The sequence below is a fragment of the Myodes glareolus genome, chromosome 26 (assembly GCF_982192425.1).
Source record: "Myodes glareolus chromosome 26, mMyoGla1.1, whole genome shotgun sequence".
Classification (NCBI taxonomy): domain Eukaryota; kingdom Metazoa; phylum Chordata; class Mammalia; order Rodentia; family Cricetidae; genus Myodes; species Myodes glareolus.
Genome location: NC_142051.1, coordinates 9,501,789 through 9,519,968, shown reverse-complemented (window position 1 = coordinate 9,519,968; position 18,180 = coordinate 9,501,789). Strand labels below are relative to the sequence as shown.

At 38.1% G+C, this 18,180-nt stretch overlaps 1 protein-coding gene across 5 annotated transcripts in view; it reads left to right on the top strand.

Annotated features, from left to right (window-relative positions):
- Nucleotides 1–18,180, top strand: part of Slc16a7 (solute carrier family 16 member 7) — a 159,883-nt gene that overhangs the window by 79,296 nt on the left and 62,407 nt on the right. For 4 of the 5 annotated variants that reach the window (XM_085683295.2, XM_085683296.2, XM_048418816.3 and 1 more), the window contains 2 exons: nt 8,403–8,529; nt 15,567–15,816. In XM_085683295.2, the coding sequence (XP_085539421.1) occupies nt 15,597–15,816 (220 nt within the window). In that variant the 5' untranslated portion in view covers nt 8,403–8,529; nt 15,567–15,596. Of the gene's footprint in view, nt 1–1,572; nt 1,699–8,402; nt 8,530–15,566; nt 15,817–18,180 lie in introns of those variants that run through there. The other variant, XM_048418818.3, reaches the window with a different exon arrangement.

Genomic DNA, 18,180 nt, shown 5'->3' with positions numbered 1-18,180 from the left:
TGGCATAGGAGACCACTTCCTAAATATAACTCCAGTAGCACAGACACTGAGAGAAACAATAAATGGGACTTCCAGAAACTGAGAAGCTTCTGTAAAGCAAAGGACACAGACAACAATCCAAAACGACAGCCTACAGAATGGGAAAAGATCTTCACTAACCCCACATCAGACAGAGTACTGATCTCCAAAATATACAAAGTACTCAAGAAATTTGTCATCAAAAGAACAAAATAATCCAATAAAAAATGGAGTACAGACCTAAACAGAGTACTCTCAACAGAGGAATCTAAAATGACTGAAAGACACTTAAGGAAATGCTCAACATCCTTACTCATCAGAGAAATGCAAATCAAAACAACTCTGAGATTACATTTTACACTTGTAAGAATGGCCAAGATCTAAAACACGGAAACAGCTTATGTTGGGGAGGTTGTGGGGTAAAGGGAACATTTCTGCATTGCTAGTGTACAATCTGGTACAGCCCCTTTGGATATCAGTATGGCGATTTCTCAGAAAATCAGGAAACAACCTACCTCAAGACCTAGCAATACCACTTTTGGGTATATATCTAATGGATGCTCAACTGTGGCACAAGGGCATGTGCTCAACTATGTTCATAGCAGCTTTGTTTGTCATAGTCATAACCTGGAAACAGCCTAAATGCGCCTCAGCCAAATAATGAATAAGGAAAATGTGATACTTCATTTTACACAACGAAGTACTACACAGCAGAAAAAAAAAATGACATCTTGAATTTTTCAGGAAAATGGATGGAGCTAGAAAACATTATCTTGAGTGAGGTAACCTAGACCCAGAAAGACTATTATTACATGTACTCACTCATAGGTGACTTTTAAACATAAAGCAAAGAAAACCAGCCTACAAACCACAATCCAAGAGGACCTAGACAACAATGAGGATCCTAAGAGAGACATACATGGATCTAATCTACATGGAACGTAGAAAAAGAAAAAGAAAAGATCTCCTGAGTAAATTGGGAGCATGGGGACCATGGGAGAGGGTTGAAGGAGAGGGGAAGTCTAGGGAGGGGAACAGAGAAAAATGTATAGCTCAATAAAATAAAAAAAAGAGCAAGGGAGCAACTGTAATATTAACTTACAGTGTTTTGTGTTATGGTATATAATGGTACTACTACACCCAGTTCCTTTGAGGAAATAAAATATTCTTGTGCTCCTCACTTGAGCACTGTATGTAACAGCATTACTATGGTCTTTTTCAGTACTACTTTGGATTTTGCTGACACTGGTTTATATCTTCATTTTTAAGAACACTTTATATATAAATACCATGTTATTGTATACTTTTCACAGCTGTTGTCTATGGAATGTACAAGATCCTATCAAGATGACAGTATCACTTCCAGCCAATGTCCCCTGGTAGCATTAGACACTCTTTCCTTCACAATAGTAACATCATACTCCAAGAAGCAGAAACTGTAGAATCCTGTGACTTTACCTGACAAAGCACTAAGTGACAGAGATATGTGTCATAAATGGAACCCAAGGTGCCCAGAATTCTGAAAGGAATGATGGCTCACAGGAGAGTCCCACTGTCAGGTGGCTGGAGGAGGCAGTAGAACGAAGTGGCTCATCTTGGTGACAAGGAGGACTGTGTGGGGTCCCATGTCCCTGGCCAGGCCGACACACTTGGTTGTGATACTTTAATCCTGCACGAAAGGTACTGTTCCTCCCAGAAACTTTACGTAGGTTCTGGTTTATCTCTGATTACAATTATTGAGACTAGACAATAATAATACAGGTTTTTTCCTTGTTTGATGTTTGACAAGTGGACATTTTAATGGAAGAGTCAGAAAAGTAGTACTCTCTGACCTTGTAATTTTGCTAGAAATATCCAGGGATTTTTAAGGATTCCTTTCTTAAAGCCAGTATTAATTTAATCCTTTTTGAAATTGAGAAAGAACCTAAGGACTACTGTGCTTGTTAGTTTTTTGTTGTATGGTTGTTTGGTTTGGTTTGGTTTGGGTTTCTGTTTGTTTGTTTTGTCAGCTTGACACAGAGAAGAAACATCAATTTAGAAAATGCCTCTATAGAAATGGCCTGTACGCAATCTGTGGGGTGTTTTCTTCATTAATGGTTGCTATGGGAAGACTCAGGCAACTATGAGCAGTGCCACCCCTGGGCAGGTGGTCATGGGTTGTATAAGAAATCAGACTGAGCAAGCCAAGGAGAGCAGGGTTCCTCTGTGACCTCTGCATTAGTTCCTGACTTGAGTCATGCCCTGACTTCCTTCATGATGGTCTGTAAGTTTTGATGGTCTGTAAGCTTTAAGATGAAACACATCCCTTCCTCCACACATGGCCGTTGTTTATGGCGTTTATCACCCAAAAGGAAACAAAGAAGGATATCCAGGAAGCTCTTGTAGATTGATTGCAAAATGGCAATTCTAAATCTCTCAAGCAATGTTCAAGTTTTCTTATAGGTTGTTTTGAGTCTTTCATTAGACACGAGGGGACAGTGTATACATGACTTCCTGTCCTTACTTTGAGAAGTTCTGAGCATTTTATACACAACCCTGGGTCTGTCTCATCAGAAATTCAGTATGCATAGAAGAAGATAAAACTCTTTGTGGACCCAGCACTTGTAACAGTCTGTGTGGTGTGGATGTTGTGGTAGGGTTATGGGCAAGATTTTTATTTCTAATGACTCCTAAAATCAAGATCTGTTATCGCCCCAGTATGATGAAAATGGTGTTAGAAAAAGAACAATAGAAGCTTTAGGAAATAAAATAAATTATGAATGTCCCACCTCTCCCTTTGAATTTGAAACAGAACCTTATCAAGTAGACTCTGCTGGACTTGAACTCACTCTCGAGACTGGGCAGGTGTTGAATTGCGGGATGCTTCTGCCTTGTGTTCCTGAACAGCCAGAGTCACAGGCCTGTGCCACCAGTTTTGGCTCTTTTTAATACAAATAAAACTACCAACCCTTGAATCCAACCATCTTATAAGTAAACAGATTTATATGCACACATTACAGTCTTGTGTTTTAGCAATTTTAATGTCATAAAGCTTATAATAGAAAAATAATATGTATCCATTATATGATCTTTATAAACATTTTTAAAGCCCCACAAGTTATATAGAGCTACTTCCCAAAACTATTTGCAGTTAATAGCTTTTTATATGTTGCTCTGAATAATTTGTGTGTGTATATAAGCACATGCACAATGTATGGTTAAAGGAAAATCTTCCTTTAGCCTGAGTGTATTGCGAGAAATCCACAGATGTTTGGGAAGAAAACTTATTTATTAAGGGATGAAATGGAGAATGCACACATTCACGAATACAGTGGGAAACAACACAGTTGCCTCTTCATCCACCATGGAAGGGTGGAAAATATTCCTGAGCAGCATATCTGGAAGCCAGAGAGTGTGTGACATCACCCCTCCGCCCCCAAACTCAGTTCTTAATCCAGTCACGTATCAGAGAAAGCCAAGCCCATGACAAGTCACCTCCAAATGTCATTGGCCAAATGGGACAAGCTCCCACAACACCGGGCTCCTCCAGAAACTTTCTTTAATGGACCTACAACAGATAAATTAATAGGAAAAAAGACATATTTTTGTTTGGCTTTGAGATAAGCTTTTACACCCAAACTGGCTCAAACTTGAGATTCAACTTTGTTAGCCTCCTGAGTGTGGGATTACAGGCATGAGCCACCATGTTAGGTCGTACAAATAAACTTAATCTGTAAAGTGGTGTCTAACAGGAGAAAGATTTCCTACCTGCCAAGGCAGATTTAGACGACTACTTCCATTCAGGTGGTGAGGCAATGTGAACTGTTCCTTCTGAGGAGTCGTTAAGAAGTTTTCTTTCAGGAGAAGGGAGTGAATTTGGAGGAGAAATATTTATTTCCAAGCAATCATCTATGGAATTTGAGTGCATCCAAAGGACAGACGTCTGTGCACAGCATTCTGTGTGTGCAGGCTGGGGCCATTGGTATCTTCTTCACCATGTTAGCCATGCGGTTTCAAGGTGGTGGTGGAAAGTAATTGAGTTCTGTCAGATCCAATAGTTACATGCTTGAGCTGACCAAGGCTCCCTCTTGGAGACTCCCTTAGAAAGAGGACCCAAAGATAAGGCAAGGAGGCAGGATGGCCTGCAACTTTCATTCTCACCCTGTTACTGCGGTATTATTCACGCAGCCAGAGCACCATAATGGAACACCAGTGCAGTACAGACTAAAACACACAGAAGCTGCCCAGAGTGAGACTGAGCGGTTAAGAGTGCTTGCTCTTGTATGTGACCTGGGTTTGTTTTCCACATCTACATGGTGGCTCATGGCTGTCTGTAACTGCAGTTCCAGGTGATCCTCAATTTTCTCTGGCCTCCAGTAACACCTCATGTATACAATGACACATATACAAGCAGGCAAAATACTAAGACGTTGAAAATAGCAATAAACTTAGTAAAATAAGATAGAACCTTGTTTACTGTTTATGATGAACTTTTATCATTTGTCGCATCAATTCTAACAGATCTGCTGTATTACTTTTTTAAAAAATATTATTAAATTAGTGCTTTTCTCAACGAATGAAGCAATTTGGGTTTCTATGATCACTGTCCTTAAGAAGCGTTTTCAAATATCTTTGCATGATTATGTAATTATCCATATAAGAGACAATGTTACAGTGCAATCACTCTGTTTTTGGCATTTAGAAACAATTTACCATGCCAGCATGGGAATTCCCCACCAAGGTTTTCAAACATTGGTATAAACCTTGTACTGAAAACAATGCCAACCCAATGTTAACACTGATGAAGGCTAGCATCCAGGAGAGCACTGCCCAAAGAGGTCTGGAAAACTCAGCTGGCTCCACATCTCCGTAAGGTGGACAGGTGCTGTGGTGGTCATTTTCATTGCTTGGTGTTCTATGCTGTGGTCTCTTCAGTGTCTGCTCTGCTTTCATCCTTCTGCCCCTGTGTCTGTCTCTCTAAACTCTGTTTCTCTAGTCTAAGGATAGTGTGACCACAAGCAGACCTCACCTCATTAATACTGACAAAGGTTTAAGAAACTTCTTATGCTTTTCCTGCACAAGGTACCTTTATGGCTCATGGGGATTGGGACATGAGCATTTAGCTAACTGCAATTGCCCTCTATGTGAGTCTAACAGCATATCATAAACAAGGATGATTGTCTGCTGTGAATGGTTCATTTCTAATTCTGCAGTTTATTATGCATTAGTATAATATACATTATTTTTCCTTAAAGTACCAGTTCCAAAGAAATCTTTTTGACCCTTAACATCAATTAGAACTTGGAGTCATTTTAAATACAGCAAGAGTTTGGTTCTAAAAATATGTTTTCTGTATCTGATATTTTGAGGGCCTCTAGATGTCAAAGTAAATCAGTCAACAGGATTTAAAAGAAGCTCCACTTGGAAGAGTAGAGGAGCCCCTCCCACACACACAATTAGATTTCAATTTTGATTCAATTATAGGTTGGAAGAAAAAAGATTTGGTTCTACTTAATTCCTGTTTTTAAATTGGATGAGCCTGTACCTCAGCTTAAAACACAATCTATAAATTACTTTGGCATTGTTATATTGTTTTGTGTAAGAAAGAAGAAGTGGAGAACATAAAGATCACATGATTGCTCTTTATGGGACATATTGATTTACTTAGATGATACATAGGCCATTGTTGAGTATGTGTGGCAAGGAGTTCCTCCTTCAATCTAAAACATATTTATAGTGGAGCCAATAGTCTCCTACCTGCTCTTACATGGGCCTTCATTTGCTGAGTATATTATTTCAGGACCTCATTTTTAAAGATTAAATATGACACTGTCTGATTAAGGTTTGGGAAGGTAAAGGAAGGGTTCTTCACAGTTTGTAATGGAATGTCCTGATATTCTGTAGTGGGGGAGCAAGAGAGCCTTGAATTGACTGAGGCTGTAGATTACGAAACATAATTGAATGTCTAGAAGTAATGGAATCATTAAAGCACTACTTATTCATAAAATAAGCATATGGCATTCATAGCAATAGTTTTAGAAAATATGTCCTCCTGTGATAGCTATAACAGTTAGCATTGTTTTGTAGTGCAGAGGAGTGAAGAAATCCACAAAACTTTTAGTTTAGAAAATTAAAATAAAAAATTCATGTTGTCTTAATAATTGTTTATTAAACACAATTTTGTAAAACTTGATCATGCATGGTCAAAATTAACAATAAATTCATATTTTGTGTGTGTGTGTGTGTCTATAAACTAGACCGTGATTGATCAAAATCAGTAGAGAAAAATATATAACTGGATTAATTGAGGCAACCAAATTGGGGCTTCTTGATTATTAATCCATTTGTTGAAAGGTACCTATGATGTAGATTTCTTTTTCTAAAATATGGATCGGTTAGATTGTACACCGTAAAATTCCATAGAAATTTTGGTGAGCAGATAGAATTTGTAACATCATGAGATTTTCTCAGAGTCCCTTTTATTCTTGCTTTTAAACTGGTGTGTGTAAGACATGAGTGCAGTTAACTCCAGTCTGGGGTCAGAACCAACTTTCAGGGATGCCTCGGGCTTTCCTCTGAGGCTGTGCCCTGAACTCCAGTGACGTTCACTGTGCCAGAGAAAAAGGAAGTTATAAAGATTTCCTACACTGGCATGGAATGGTAATGAGGGAGGCTGGAGTTTGTGACTTACCAGCTTTTGAAAGCTATGGCAACTTGCAAGCATTCCAATAAGACCAGAGGTGACATAAACTACTCTTCTAAGACCCTGGATGCCCACTGAGTGAACCTTTAGCTCCGTTCCTTGTCAGTTTCTTAGATCCAGTCAGTGACTTTAAGATTCTTTCTTTGTTGGTCTCCATGCATCCTTCATCCTATTACACAAGCACCTTTGACCCAATGGTCATGATGTCTTCTTTCAAAACCTTATGAGAGGCAGCCCTAGAGTCAAAGCAGGTGATTGGTCATTTAATTGAAAGAATCTAGTTTTCCCTTTTTCTTGTGCTTACTCTGGTCACTATTATCTGGTATACCGAATTATATATATTCAAAACCATGCTGAGATTAATGTCTTAAATGAAGATATTTGTTTTATTAGATATTTAGACCTGGTTAGGAAGCTCAAATTCTGAAACAGATCCTTAGAATACTTTTCTTTGCTACCCAAAGTGTTACAGTATGAAAACCCGTTCATTATTTATATATATTTACAAGTATTTTGGTAAATCTTGTATATACAAACTCATACACACACATGCACACACATACGCACAATTTTGCAGCAAATTGTTTAAACACATGTGAGTGGTTGCTAATGAATGTCAATAACTTTTTTTCATGATGTAAGTAACTCGTGTAATCACTTCTTGTGTCATGTGTCCGAATATGTCCAGGTATATGTGCATTTGTGTGTGAATTTAGGTGAGAACCAGAGGCCAACCCCAGTGCTATTCTTCTGGAGTCATTGTCATTGTTTTCGATGCAGAGTGTCTCACTAGGATATGGAATTCATCCATTCAGCTATATTGGCTAGCCAGCAAACCCCAGCGATCCTCCTTTCTCCACTTCCTAGGGCTAGAATCGCCATTTTTACTATGTTGATTCTCCCAATCCAAGAACATGGGAGATCTTTCCATTTTCTGGTATCCTCCTCAATTTCTTTCTTCAAAGACTTAAAGTTTTTGTCAAATAGGTCTTTCACTTCCTTGGTTAGAGTAACCCCAAGATATTTTATGCTATTTGTGGCTATCATGAAAGGTGATGCTTCTCTGATTTCCCTCTCTGCTTCTTTATCCTTTGTGTATAGGAGGGCCACTGATTTTTTGGAGTTGATCTTGTATCCTGCCACGTTACTAAAGGTGTTTATCAGCTGTAGGAGTTCTTTGGTAGAGTTTTTGGGGTCACTTATGTAAACTATCATATCGTCAGCAAATAACGAAAGTTCAACTTCATCCTTTCCAATATGAATCCCCTTGATCTCCTTATGTTGTCTTATTGCTATTGCTAGAACTTCAAGAATCATAAGAGAGTATCATATGCTGGACTGTTTACATGGGTGCTGGGAGCTGAGTTCAGTTTCTCCTGCTGGCACAGAAAGCATTCTATCCACTGAGCTATTTCTCATGGCCCTATAATTTGTTATTAATTTTAAAGAAGCTGATTTTCTTTGTCTTCCACTTTTCATGTTTGGTTCTTCATATATATATATATATATATAATTGACATATATACATAATTGACAATTATATATACAATTGACAAGCATGTCTCTTCATGCATACACACATGCTTATTTAATTATCCTAGTTATACAAGATTGCAGAATTACTGGGTAAATTAAAGTTAGTGACTAATGAGGAAGTGAAATCCAGTTATACATTTAATACTTGTTTCTTCTTTTTCTTTAGATAATCTGGAGTCGGCTCTACCTCTCCCTTTATATTGCCTTCAATTACTACTCATCATCAGAAAGTGACTAGGCGTAGATATACACACCACCCAAAGAAATCCGTGAAAGTGCTCATCTGACAACAGGTAAAACTGTAGTTTTGTTTCTGCTTCGTTTGGTCGTACTTACAAATAAAAGGGACAAAACATGGCGGCGGTCAAGTACATAAAACATTACAGAATTGTTCAAAGGAAAAATGTCATGGAGTGTGTGTGTATGACTATTGATCAGCTCCAGCTGCTAGTAAGCAAGAGATCAGAGCTGCAGAAATGGACTTAGGACTGCATTCTGTGGACTGTTGGCACAGTGCCAGTAGCAGGTTCTCCCCAGAGCCTAGGGTCTGTCAAGCCTTGGGTTCTCAGCCCCACTCATGGGTAGATGTGTGTTCTATGGTGTTGAGCATGCCAGGAATCCAAGCAGAAAGTGGTTGACTGTTCTTAGCTGGGGCACTGTTACACCTGAGGGCATTATTATATTCTGGACAGATAGTTAATGTAGCTCTTTGGTTCATATCTCGACAAAACTGATAGCAGCTTCTCTCCTCTGGTAGTAATGCATAACTCCTTTACGTGTTGTGAAAAACAGTAGGGCTTAAACTCCCAGGTCCATGCCAACTTCATTTCTCCATATCTGTGACTAAAGTATGTCATATCTTCAGTGTCAGGGTATTACCGTCAAGTTCTAGAGAGTAGCCAAGAACAATCACAATAGACTTTTAACATTAGAAGGTCTGTGGGACCTCACTAGACAATGACTCCAATAAATACAAACCAGTCCTTATGGTGATATTTTGTTTATGATGCAACAAATAAGGCTTTCCTGAAGGATCAGAGAAGCAGGGCGGCCAGCCACTAGCGTTCTTACCTCTACTAGTGCTCAGACCAAAGGGGCAATCCTGTCCTCAGCCGGCCTCCTCAGACTCACTGCTTCTTAGACTGACTGCTTCAGATTGCTGCCTCAGACTGCACTGAGCTCCTGTCTTCTCCCACCTTATGTGCCTTTCGCGGCCCAGTCATTCCACTCCTGTCTCCACTTTCCTGGAACAATTTCATGTAGCCCAGGGTGGACTTGAACCTATATAATGCTACCTGTATGTTTAAGGTCATTTGAGAATGGACAATTGGTGGTGTAGTGTTGAAGCAGGAGCACCAATTGGTTGCAGAGACGAATGTGTTGGTTAATATGTTGCTTGCTTTTGTTATGGAATAGAAAGATATTAAATTGGGTTTTTGGTAGTGTTCCTTTGTATGGAAATCGTGTTTCCCCTTTGTTGAATGAGTGTTAAGATCTTGGTTTTCTATTTACACTGTTTGTCAGGTTGTAGATTTGTGGAATGGGCTTAAGGGTTCAGTCTTGAAATGAGATCTCAGAAGTGGCCCTAGCTCATCCCAGGCAGATGGGGAGGACCTATGCAGACTGAGAAAACATTCACAGATAATCCTCAGTGGTAAACAGTAGGTGCTTCGAACTTCTCTTCAAGCAGCGGGAGTGAGTGAAGTGACTGTGAGTGTCTGAGGTCCCAATCTGGGAGTGCGGAGAGCACACAAGCCCAGGACATAGGGTCCTCAAGGAAGCTGGAGCTGTGGATGTGTTGGTGGCAGGAATCTCTCATTTCTGCATGGAGGGAAAGGGCCAGCCAGCAGAAAAGGAACACGTGGCCCTCAGGCAGGTTGTGGGAGCAAGCAGAGCTGGTGGGGAAGGGATGAGTCTGGTGTCCTTACCTGGAGGGTGGGTGTGCATAGTTATGCCTTTAAAAATGACGGGGAAATGAATCATGAAATTTTATTTCTAAGTGTTTACCATATCAAGTGTGATAAAGATTGCAATTTGAATTCATGGATTAGTAGTGAAAGATGGTTTCGTTTCCATTCTGTACTCTGGAAAATTACAGGGCCAAGTCTTTACTCCTACAAGAAAAAGCTGTTTGCTACATAGCAGCTTCCCCCAGTGTTTTTTTTTTTTCAAGCAAGAAGGAAATTGGTAACAATGACCATTTAGTTTAAAAATGTTGTCATGAGCTCAGATTCTTAAGACCACCTTTAAGGCCATTTGCTGTCTTGTACTTATTTAAGCAACGTTTACATTCCATCCTTCCCTCTGCTTTCTTTAAGTATTTTGCATTTCTAAAGACACTCTGTTTGGTACTCAAATGTTGTAACTTGATCACCATAATATTAAAACCTAATAAATGAAGAGTTAGGAGAGATAATTAATACTGTGCCCAACAAGAAACAATTAAAGAAGACAATAGCATACTGTAAATATATAAAACTTTTTAAAGTAATTCTTGACAAAAGTGGCAATTTTACTAACTAACTTACTAACTTGTAACCTAAAAGAAGTGTTTTTCATTAGAAACCAATACCCACTTTACACGCATCATTTGTCTCAACCTCCTATCTCGTTGTTGATTTCTTTGACATTTTTGTAGATTTGTTGTGTGAGAGACTTTTTCTCCCCAGGGAGACATTGCAGGTGTGCGCAAGCGCACACACACACACACACACACACACACAACTGCTCACTCCTGGACGGAGACCCCCCTACAGACCAAAGTTACAATCTCAGCAAAGTCCAAGTAGTTGAACGATTGGGATTTTGGGGTTGACTTGCAGGAATACAGATGATTGAAAAGCCAACTTCAGTTGCATGCCTCCAGAAATCCCCCTCAGGAGCTCCCTGATGCTCCACACACCCCAGAAATCCCCTCTCCTTTTCTCAGCCACCAACTTCAATTGCATGCCCCCAGAAGTCCCCCTCAGGAGCTCCCTGATGCTGGGCGCACCACAGAATCCCCTCTCCTTTTTGCAGCACCTGCCAGTGGCTCCTGCAGCAAGCCATCCACCTCTGTGTCCTTGGATAGGGTCCCTGGTGAGACTTTATGCTTTCTCTGATCTGTGACATTGGCTGATCTCTTGATGCTCCTGAACTCCCTGTGTCTGTCCTGTGAAAACACCGTGTTAGGGAGCATGTGGTGTGTTATACGAAAGATAACCGTGATGGGAGCCACAACGAAAGAGAGAAAAGTTCACAGTCCCAGAGTTCTCAACAAAAGCACACCCCAGGAACCTAACTTTTTTCTCCTGGGCTCCATCACTAAAAGGTCCAACTATTTCCCAACAGCACCAAAGGCCGGTACATAACCCTTTTAGTACCACAACACTGGGGGATGCTTAAGGTCAAATCACACAATTTCTATGGAGAGAAATTTTCAGGCTATTAATGTTTTGGAAATTAAGAGCTCTTGACTGCTTCAATCCTTAAGGACGTTTAGACACACAGAATATAATAAAAATATCTAGTGGTTTTTCTTTGTCTTATTTTACTTCCCAAGTACATAGCCTTTGTATACTACTTCAGCACCAGTTATTAATAATAGCCATTTGTTCACATATTCCTCAGGCCAAGTTTCTTAATATTTCTGAAATTTGTCTCATTTTAAAAATAAAATATTAAAGGATTTCTGTGGAAACTAAATTGATTAATAAATGCTTACTGGAGATAATAAGAATTTATTTAGCAATGACAAGGATTCCGAATTTTCTAAGGTATATCCCTTTATTTATATCATTTTTGCTTACTGTAATAGTAATTAGGATTATTTGATTATTATGCATTTAGGTCAGTAGAATAAGAGATTCACAATTTGAAAGATCGTAATTTTTTAAAAATAGTTAATTATATTTTTAAATTTAAAATATATTTTTTATACCGTATGCTGATTATGATTCCCCTTTCCCCAAATATTCCCAATTTACTTACCACCTCCTTCACTTAAATCCACTCCCTTTCTTGGTCTTTTTAATTAGAAAACAAACAAGCATCTTAAAAAATAAGAAATAAAGTAAATTCAGGCAAAGCTGAACAGGACAGAACAAACAAAGAGAAAAAACAAAGAGCCACAGCTGAATAAAGCACAAGAAACATAGATAGACACAGCAGCACAAGGCTCAGCTCACAATCAAAAGTATAAAATTTGTGTGTATGTGTGTGTATGTGCACATGAATGTACATACGTGTGCATGCTGTGCTGCACTTGTGAAGGTCAGAGGCCAATATACAGGTCTTAGTTCTCAGCTTCTACCAGATCGGTCCCTAGGATTGAACTCAGGTTAACAGAACTGGACACACAAACCTTTACCTGCTAAGGTTTATCTTGCTGACTCTAAAGTTCATGTCATTTTTGTGCTTGGATTGAGCCCCCACTTCCTCCCTGTCTCCTCTCTCTATGTAGTTTGGAATAACTTACTATTCTACTCTGTCTTCTTGTGGATATTAAAGGACTGAAAGAATTGGCCCTTGTCAATACCATTCAAAAATTCTGCTCTACTGATTTCTTACCACTTAGTATCTCAAATAGAATTAAAGCCATATTTATCATTCATTTCCTAAGTTCTTTGTAATTGTAATTTGAGATTGTTTTAAAAATTATCAACATATGACTAAGTAACATATAGAATATAGAGCTAAGAACAATACTGTATAATATATAAATTTTCTATTAACCATAGTGTCAATCAAAAGTGGAACTTTTATGAATATTTTAAGATTATGATTTATTCCTTATGTATTTTCTATATTGTCTCAAACTTGTGTAGTTACAAAAATTCTATGACAACTAATAAAAATAATAAAATAACTTATAAAATTAGAGTGTGTCACTGTGATTCATGGAATTACATTATCATTTAAATTAATCAGGTGTATATTCATATAGAACAATAAAGAAAATAAATATGTACAATTGTTAATAATAACAGTTAGACAGTGCTTTCTCTTCTGGATTTTCTTCTCTAATGTCTGTTGAAGACATCATTAAACCGCTGCTATCAGACTACTTTGTAAAGAAAGCTTCATTGAAAAACCATGCTCAATCGTGTCATTGTCATCAATGACATTAAAATTCACTTTAGATAAACACTCAGTACAGACCCTGTAGCCAGGAAACCTTATGGTCTTTATGTCCTTTACAATAAAATCTTGAAGGCCCTTATCTTATAATTAAACTTGATAAAACGCTATTATTGATTCCATTCAAACGCTTGTGGGTTGCAGTCACCTTTGTGAGACTATGTGAGGAATCAGAGGACATTAGACTAAATTTCTATACATGCAACCCCATAAAAAATATTAAAGGGTCTCATTTTATTGAATGTTAAAATGAATAAAAAAACATATGTGAAGTCACAGACATCAAGAATAGAAGGGTGTTTTCTTAGGGTTGGAGACAAGAAAGAAGTTGGTGCTCACAGAGGGGTGCTCAAAGCTCAGAGCTGTGTGAAATCTGTGGGTGCAGAGCTCTTTTTACAGTGGGCTTTGCACTACACAGTACTGACTGTGTGCTCTGAGCCTGCTATGACGGTACTTCTTAGGTGGTCTTGAGAGAGAGAGAGAGAGAGAGAGAGAGAGAGAGAGAGAGAGAGAGAGGTGGGGGAGGGAAAGGGAGAGGGAGAGGGAGGGATGGGAGAAGAGAAGGGAAGGAAGGGGAGGGAGGGAGAAGAGAGTCATGAACATTGCATAAGGATTTGAGTTAAATTTGGGTTAAATTGAAGACAGTTGAGTTGTCATTCCACACTGAATAATAGCATGAAAACATTCTTTGTAGCTTATATACTTTCTCTCTCTGTGTGTGTGTGTGTGTGTGTGTGTGTGTGTTTGCAAGGGAGTGAGTGTGAAAACTACGTATACATTTACAAAAGTAGGAAATAAACTTATCCATGGGCTGAGTTTGGAAAACATACGGCACAAATAAATACTCTTGCACACAGGGATGTGGCTCTTTCTTCTGCATTGCAATGCAACATCTCTGTACCCTGAGAGGATGTGGAGGCAAGGTTTTCACTGTCTGTAATTTCTTCCATATTAAACTGTGCATCTTCACCTTCCGTGGGAGAGTATTTAAATGTTCTTAGGTGTATACACATTAAAGTTCCTTTTCTCCACTCCCTGAACAAACAAGAACATATACCCACGAAGCTGTTAGAATTTCATGGCAATGAAGAGAGAGACAGACAGAAAGGCAGAGTGACATATTTGTAAGCCTGTTGGCAGCATTAATTTTGGAAAGGCAACATTAACATTTTACATTAAGATATTATTCTTATGGCTTGGTGGTGGCTCAGTTGTTAAGTGCTTGCCACAAAATTGTGAGCACCTGAGTTGAGTCCTACAGAGTCCATATTATAAACAAATGAACAAACAAAAAAACAATGCCTATAGCTACAATACTGAGGAAGAAGAATTCTTGGAGCTTTTGCTTCAAATAGTAGCCCAAATCAGAAACTTCCTAATACCATGAGAGACTGTTTTTTGAAAAAATAAGTGGAGAAAAATTGTGGAAAATACCATATATCAACCCCTGACAACACACCTACAAGGAGGTGTGTGCACACACGCAGTGCGTGCACAGAAGAAAGTGTTCTTTCCTGAAGTGTAGTAGATGATTTCCTCTATACTACCAAGTAAGTTTGAAATAGTGTTTATTTTTGTTTAGTTTGCACTTCAGGTTGTATCTGGATTCTTCACTTTCAAATGTTTTCTTCCCATACATAAGTGTTTGTATGGGGAGGCTGCTTGTTCATTTCCAGCTGCCCAGAACCAAAATAACTACACAGAAACTGTATTAATTAAATCACTGCTTGGCCTATTAGCTCTAGTTTCTTATTGGCTAACTCTTACATCCTAAACTAACCCATCTCCATTAATCTGTGTATTGCCACATGGCTATGGCTTACCAGCAAGGTTCCATCACTTCTGTCTCTGGTGGCGGCTACATGGCTTCCATGACTCCATCTTCTTTCTCCCAGCATTCAGTTTAGTTTTCCAGCCTAGCTCTACTCTGCCCTATCACAGAAAAAGGCAGTGTCTTTACTCATTAACCAATAAAAGCAACACATATACAGAAAGACTTCCCACATCATCATTTTCAGATTTTTCCTCTTAATAATCAAGGCTTTATATATCATTCTGTTTTGAATTTCTTATAATTTTCCAATCACAATAATACCAAATGTATTAATAAAATTATATTGTAGTTAAAATGAAAATTCTATGTCAGCAACTTTCAAAGGAGATACAAAACACAGACTTATAACATGAACCGTTGTTGTTTCTTTTTCAATAGGTTGCTCTAGTCTCCAGCAGAGGTGCAGAAATGCCATCGGAGAGTGCTCCTCCTCCTCCACACCCCCTTCCTCCAGATGGAGGGTGGGGTTGGGTAGTAGTTTGCGCATCCTTTATCTCCATTGGATTTTCATATGCCTTCCCCAAAGCTGTCACAGTATTCTTCAAAGATATTCAGACAATATTCAACGCTAGCTACAGTGAAATTGCATGGATATCATCCATCATGCTGGCTGTCATGTATGCAGGAGGTAAGGTTCTTAGTGTAAGCTGATTTCTGGAATAAGAATATAGTTCCTTATTACCATATACTTCACCTTGACCATGTCCACACATTAAAACTCTTTTATTATTATTATTATTACTATATATTCAGTTTAAATCAATCAAAAGCATAATTATAATTGCATTTTTAATGATTTTTAATCATTTTGAGTCTTGATAGGATATTTAGTGGAATGATTTGCCGTTTCATCAAGAATTCAAGTGGATCATTTCCTGTTCAGTTTAGATTGAATGCCATATAATGTTGGAATTATTTCTCACCATTTCCATAGCTAGCCAAAGTGCTTGCTTTAAGCTGAAAAGGCAATGTTTCTGTTGGTTTATAAGCCCAGAATATACTCCATTTTGCACTGCCCAGAAGGACTGCTTGTATATCCTTTCTACCCATATTCAAGTTTTATACGTGAAATAATTCCTTAGTACTTTAGAATGCCCAAAATACCTACATCGTTTTATTTAAGTGTCTGCTTCCAATTATCTTGTTAGAGTCTATGTTAAAATGAGAGTTTAAGTCATGAGAGAACATGAATACATCAAGCCACCCCACATTGGAATGTTAAATAATGGAAATCCCTCATTATTATGTGATCTATTCTCAACAGTAGATCAGACTTTTATAGATTTTTTTTCATAAATCATCACTTAAAATGTAAGGGTATTAGGATTTTCATTTGTCAACTGGCAATTTAACTTCAAGGGACAGTTATAGACTCAGAATATAAGAATTCAAAGGTATCATATAAATCACCTAATAATATTTTTATTATATAAGTAAAGAAAACAGAACATTAGCAATAGTAATTAATATTTATTAGAATTTGTTGTTGGCCAAGGCCTTGTTTCTCACTTGATTTGTGTGGTATTTCCTAATCCTCCCGACAGCCTGAGAAATGATTGTCATCTTTCGGTTATAGGACTGAGAACATACACTAACTATCATGTATTCCTTGTTCTCCCCTCTCTCATCTCTCTCTCTTTTTATCTCTCTTTCTACCCCCCTTCCTCATCTAAATCCGTTTTTTTTGAAAACCCTATACAGTTCTCTTGCCTTAGAGTACTGACACACATTCTGCCTGTCCAGAGGCACACAAATTATTCTTTAAGATGCAGTCTCTCTAATTTACTACCAAAGCAAGCATTGATCCAAAAATAATCCTAATTTTTGTATATATGTGCACGATAAATGTGTTGGTATCAGTGTGAATTTTTCCACTTCTTTGTATTTTAATGATTCTAGATAAGACTGATATGCTTAAACTGTTGAATTTTTATTTGATTATCAAAACTATCATTGAAATTTGATTTGACTGTGTATTTGAAGAACTTTGCTTTAAAAAATACTTTCTGGAAATCAATTTTGGAGACTTGTTTTAAGTATTGTAGCTGTTATTTCTTACGCCTGCATAGAAAAATGATTCTTTGCTGGGACAACCTATTTTCCTTGATCTGACAAGTTAAGGTCAATATTAAGATACCTTGGAGGAAATTTTTTTCCTGCCTTTTACATATAACTGAAATGGATGCCTCTAGAGACTAGATATTGGTTGACTGAGTTTGTACATCAGGTTCCATTATGTCTTTTGAAATTTTTTGTTGAAAATATTGTTGAATAACTTAAAGTCAAGATACAAAATTTGATGTTGTTAAGGTCAGCACCGGAGTCATTTTCTCCCAACCTTTGATAATAATGATGATGATGATAATCCCCATTTCGCATCGACTTCAAGACTTGCAAGTTCATTTCCTGCTGATTCAGTGCTCCCTTGGAACCTGGACTAGCACTCATTACTTTTTGCGGTTCTCTAAACCTACGCCCTCTCACAGGCAAAGAGAAAGGACACAACATCAAAGATCATCTGCGGTATTTAGTGTCCAGGCTTGGAATTTGTGAGTTCCATTTCTCACTGTGTCCTACTGGTCAGAACTGATTATTGCCCATACTGAGAAGGGACCACAATAATTGTGGTCTTCCTAGAAGAGAAATGAGAAGTGGATAACACCTAGTAAGTCCTGGACAGAACTTCCTTCTCAACAGTCATTCTCCCAAGCAAAGGAGAGCTGGTTTACAGAGCTGCCATTGTTGTGGCACAGACTGTGCACTGGCCAGATCATTAAGGGGTGTAAGAATGGTGAATGGAATCATTTTAATTTATTTCAATATGCTTTTAATTTTCTCATATTGCTTAGTGTGACATATTAATGAATATTTTTTGCTAGACTCATCATATATAATTTTATTTTATATATACTTCCATTGACTTTTAAAGAAGTATTTAGTATAAATTTAAAGAGGCACAAAGGAGAACTCATTTTTGATACAGTGTCTTATG